The 4,418-nt window shown below is 39.7% G+C and overlaps 1 protein-coding gene across 1 annotated transcript; it reads right to left on the bottom strand.

Annotated features, from left to right (window-relative positions):
* Window positions 1-1,266: 1,266 nt before the first annotated feature.
* RPL18A (ribosomal protein L18a) lies at window positions 1,267-4,400 on the bottom strand. Its single transcript, XM_009586352.1, has 4 exons — window positions 4,199-4,400; window positions 3,470-3,599; window positions 1,827-1,936; window positions 1,267-1,414 (listed from the first exon to the last, which is right to left on the bottom strand). Exons 1-4 carry the CDS (start codon window positions 4,307-4,309, stop codon window positions 1,322-1,324), a joined length of 444 nt encoding a protein of 147 aa, XP_009584647.1. The 5' UTR covers window positions 4,310-4,400; the 3' UTR covers window positions 1,267-1,321.
* Window positions 4,401-4,418: the final 18 nt, after the last annotated feature.

The following is a 4,418-nucleotide window of genomic DNA, read 5'->3' as shown; positions in this document are numbered from 1 at the left end:
AAAACACAAGGTCTTGCAGGTGACCTTACTCCCAGTCTTTGGCATTGCCCCAGTGGGGGCACCCTCCAGCTTGCCCAGACATTTTTTATTTATGGTTTTCCCTCCCTTGTGACTGGGAGACTGTGAATTGCCCAAATTAATCCTTTTTTTTTTTTTGGATCATGTTGGGGACAGATGAGCTCCCTGAACTGATTCACCGCAGAGGCAATGAGGAGTGCAAAGCTGAGTGAGCCATAGGGGCACGAGACCATGGAAGGGGGGCTGCTGGGGCAGCACTGGCTGGTCGGAACAGCCACCCCCCCTTACAGTGAGCAAGGCTCTCACCTGAAATCAACAGTCGGTTGAGTTGCAGCTCTTCAGCTACCCCACAATGAAAACATTTCCAGATTCCTCTCTGGACAGTATTTCCCTGCACTCTACTCGCACCTGCATTTGTTTCTCAGTTGACATCTATACAAAACACAGCACCAGCTCTCTAACTCTGGGCAAGACCCATATACCAATTAAACTAGCTGCCTACCTCTTGTCCAGGAAACACTCAGAACACGCTGTGATTTAAAACAGGCACCAGATACAAAAAATGGCTTTAGGTGTGAAGCAGCCTTTTTAACTAACCCTAACTACAATGTCTACAACACATTTTTTTTATTGTGGCCTTATATTGTAAGTAGGGTAGCCTAAGGATTGGGTTTGCATATAAAAATTAATTTTCATCAGAACATTTGGTCTAGTATCAAAGATCAGTCTTCCAAGCCCTTCATCACTTTTCATTTCTAGGTGCAGGCACCTCTGTGCATGTACATGAGTTAATTCAGAATGGTGCGTAACATCCTTGGAAAGGTTCAGGTTAGAACTAAAGTTTCGGCTTTAAATGCTTAAAGCTTAAAGTAGCTGAACTGAATTTATGAGGTCTTTATTCTTACAGCCAACAAGTTTGCGTTCTGCATGCACAAAAAGCTGCCTTCTTCCTGAATTCAACTCTATTTACTTAGCATGTCTAAGGGACAAAATGAATGTAGGATTCAGCTACATGTAGGAATGTAGCTGCTTGACCATAGACTTACTCTGACCCGGAAAGCTGGTTATTAAAATTTTGGTTTATTGATGGGATATTTTGGTAATTTAAGTCAGCACCTGAAACATGCACGTGTTTCAAGGCAATCATAGCTGTAAATAGTAGGCTGCCAATAGTCTACAGAAAATAAAGAGTAGGAAGGGGGACTCGTAAGTATCCAGGACAGTGTTTCCAGAAGACAGCCGGGAGTCAAAGGTTCAAATAAGACCTTTATTACAACACAGAGTTGATAACACGTTTTCGTATTTAAAAGAAAGTATTTGGTCTCTTAGTGGTGAAACGTGGTTTGTGCTGGCGACGCAGAACTCTGTGTGGCAGAGGGAACTTGATTTTAGAATCCTGCAAGAAAAATGTTTCTATGTTAATTGAGATATTAGATGAACCACAGAAAATAGTGCAACAAATAGCTAAGCTATATTAAACTGCTAACTTGTGTATAGAGAAGTAATGCATCCACAGATTAGATACATTCATAGGAGCTTAATGGTGCCTTAATTTTTGAATTCTTTTTGAAAGAAATGCCTGTTAAAGGCAAGTTTTCTGCAACATAATACATATTTGGTTTAGTTTGACTTTCTTTCAGTTAAAAGTCTTGATCATGATACAACATAATTGTAAACCTATGCGTGTAAGTTTGGCTGCCTCCCTATTTTTGCCTGCAAAGCAAACCTGTACCAGACAAGAGACCTCCCCCCTTCCAGCCCAATGTTAGACCGGGACCCACCAGCCACCGCAACATTACTTCACTTACATGGAACTGCTTGACTGCTGGTCTACGGCACTTGCTAGCAGCAATTTCCTCAACTTTCATGATCTGAATAGAGTGAGCACGGGCACGATGACGGGCTCCCATATCACGGTCTGTAACAAGAGATCTCATTAAAAACAAATCTTAAGACATTTTCAGTTCAAAAATCTTACTACCATCTTTTCAGGAAATGTTCATAGTACCATCTACAACTTCTAAAATTTCTGATCAGCTCTACTTAATCACACTGGTTTTAGTATCTGAAGTGATGGCAGAAATATCACAGAACCAACACGCAGCAGCAAATTCTTCCTGGATCTCGTAACCGAACTCCTCCACAGAAATGCCATCTTATTCTTCTTGTCTGATTTCAAGACAGTACACGCGTACAGAAGTAATCTATGTGGGACTATTTCATTTTTTGCACAAGAAAACTGTGATTCAGAATCAATCCAGAAATATGATTACTGGAAAGACATGTAAACTTCAGAAAAATTTCCCTTCCAAAAGCAAGGTGCAAGTAAAGGTAGGATCTGAGGCTATCTTTTCTTAAAATTGACATGTGATAGAAACGTGAATTGATATTTAGCCCACATAATTAGGCTTTCAGAACAGCAGGAAGCCATCTGTACATGGGCTACCTGAAAATTTCCTCTCTGCGGCAGTGAAAATCACTGCCTTCAATTAATGATGTCCATAGCTAGTTCCACAAGATATGCCTGTTGAAATACTGTTGTGCTTACAATGCTTCCCATGAAGATCCAACACACCTATTAAAAACTTACCTGTCAAAAGTATTCTTTAACATAAAGGTATCAAAGTCATTTTATCATGACAAATTAAGTTCTCAGGTCTCTTAAGCAGTCCTTCAGTATGCTAATTAACAGGAATTATTGTAAGTTAATGTAGAACCTTAAATTTCACTTTCAACAGCACTTCAGCTTTTGAAAGGCGACAAGATACATTTAATATTTGCACACATGACAAGAATATCATTATTAAGAACAATATTCTTTGGGTTTTTATGTGCATTCTATAGTGTTTGTAACACTTCTGGATTCAAACATCAACAGCATCAGCTATACAAATGGTCTATCTCTCAAGTACTTCACATAACAGACTGAAATCAGGACAACCTTTAATTCTCCCCGAAAAAAGGCAATGAGATCTTGGAGCAACAGATTTTTTTTTTCTCCCTGTGATTTTTTTTTTTTACTTGCTCTCCAAAGGACAGATGCTAGTATGTTCCACGTGATATCTGAAATATCCTCTCCACAAGACTTGGAAAGATATACTCAATTATTTTAAAACAATAAATATAGTGCAAGAAATATATACAGCACATAAAAGATCATGAAACAGTCTGTATAGCAAAACTTATTACTAGAATTGTAGAAAGTCACACCGAGATGAAGTGGGAATATTTTCAGCTAGAGAAACTGTATAAAGAGTGGTAACGAATAAATTACCACATACATCATACATAAACATCTATGGACTTCTCTGGAAACTTCCCACTTTATTTTTCCAGTGTTTGAGTTATCTTGTCACGGATCAAGTCAGCACGCTTTACGCTTTTAAGATTTAATCTTGTGCTTATATACTGGTCCTACCATTTTATACCTTGAACAGTTTTATGTACTTACAGCACTGAGTGACAGCACCAGCCGTGGTCAAATCCCTGTACTCCCTGTACATGTTGTGAGTTCCGCTACGAGAATCATAGCGCAACCAAATACCAAAATTTTTTACCCGCAGAGGGGACTTCTCATACACCTGGAATTACACAAGAGCACAAAAGTTCTTAGAGACAGTACATTATCAGCATTTTACAAGTTTAAGAATAAATATTTTAGAGCTCTAATGAAACCACTGTGATAAGTTTTGTCAAAAACAACTGTTTCCTCTTTTTCCCACACCTACATAGCTACATTCAAGTCTTGGTAATTCAGAGTGAAGAGTTTTAGTGATTCAGCGTGGAAAGAAAAATACACACAAGATTTCAGCTCTAAAGAATGTCCTTTAAGCATCAAGGTAGAGTGTAAGCATACAGATATCTACTTTTGAAGGGTTATGAATGTCCAAATGACTCTTAAAAGGCATATTCCGCAATGAAGCAAGCATAAGAACCAGACAGCAGCACTGACTAGTGGATTGGTTCATAACTCGGAAGTGATGGGAAGTAAGTTTTTTAGTTTACTGGACATATACTGCCACTTTGAAAAAATGAATTTGTCACTCAGCTTCACAGCAACTGAAGGATAAATGAATTTCAACGTCGCCCCCAACAACAGTGCTTCATATAAATTCCTTCCACATATACCATCTGGAATTCCTTACAAATCTCCCACTTTCGTAGGTTTTTAATCCCGCACCTGGCCACAGTACACAATCTCTCCAGAAGACTTCTTCATCTTCTTCAGCTGAGAAACGAAGTACCAGAACCGGGACTTGGCGACAACATGGTTCGGAGCGAAGATCCGCATGCGGTAGAGAGGAGGGGTCGTGCATTTCGGCGTGGGCAGGCATCGCCCGACCACCTTGTACTCCCGCAGCTGCAGGGAGACGAAAGACAGGCCGCTTGCAGCGTGAGCC

This window comes from Fulmarus glacialis, unplaced genomic scaffold, assembly GCF_000690835.1.
Source record: "Fulmarus glacialis isolate BGI_N327 unplaced genomic scaffold, ASM69083v1 C14175513, whole genome shotgun sequence".
Classification (NCBI taxonomy): domain Eukaryota; kingdom Metazoa; phylum Chordata; class Aves; order Procellariiformes; family Procellariidae; genus Fulmarus; species Fulmarus glacialis.
This window is presented reverse-complemented; position numbering and strand designations above follow the sequence as displayed.

Coding starts and splice junctions, on each gene's coding strand:
- RPL18A (XM_009586352.1), bottom strand. CDS start 4,309: ATGCGGATCTTCGCTCCGAACCATGTTGTCGCCAAGTCCCGGTTCTGG. Junction 3,600..4,198: donor AGATTGTGTACTGTGGCCAG/GTGCGGGATTAA, acceptor GTGTAATTCCAG/GTGTATGAGAAGTCCCCTCT. Junction 1,415..1,826: donor CAGCAGTCAAGCAGTTCCAT/GTAAGTGAAGTA, acceptor TTTTTCTTGCAG/GATTCTAAAATCAAGTTCCC.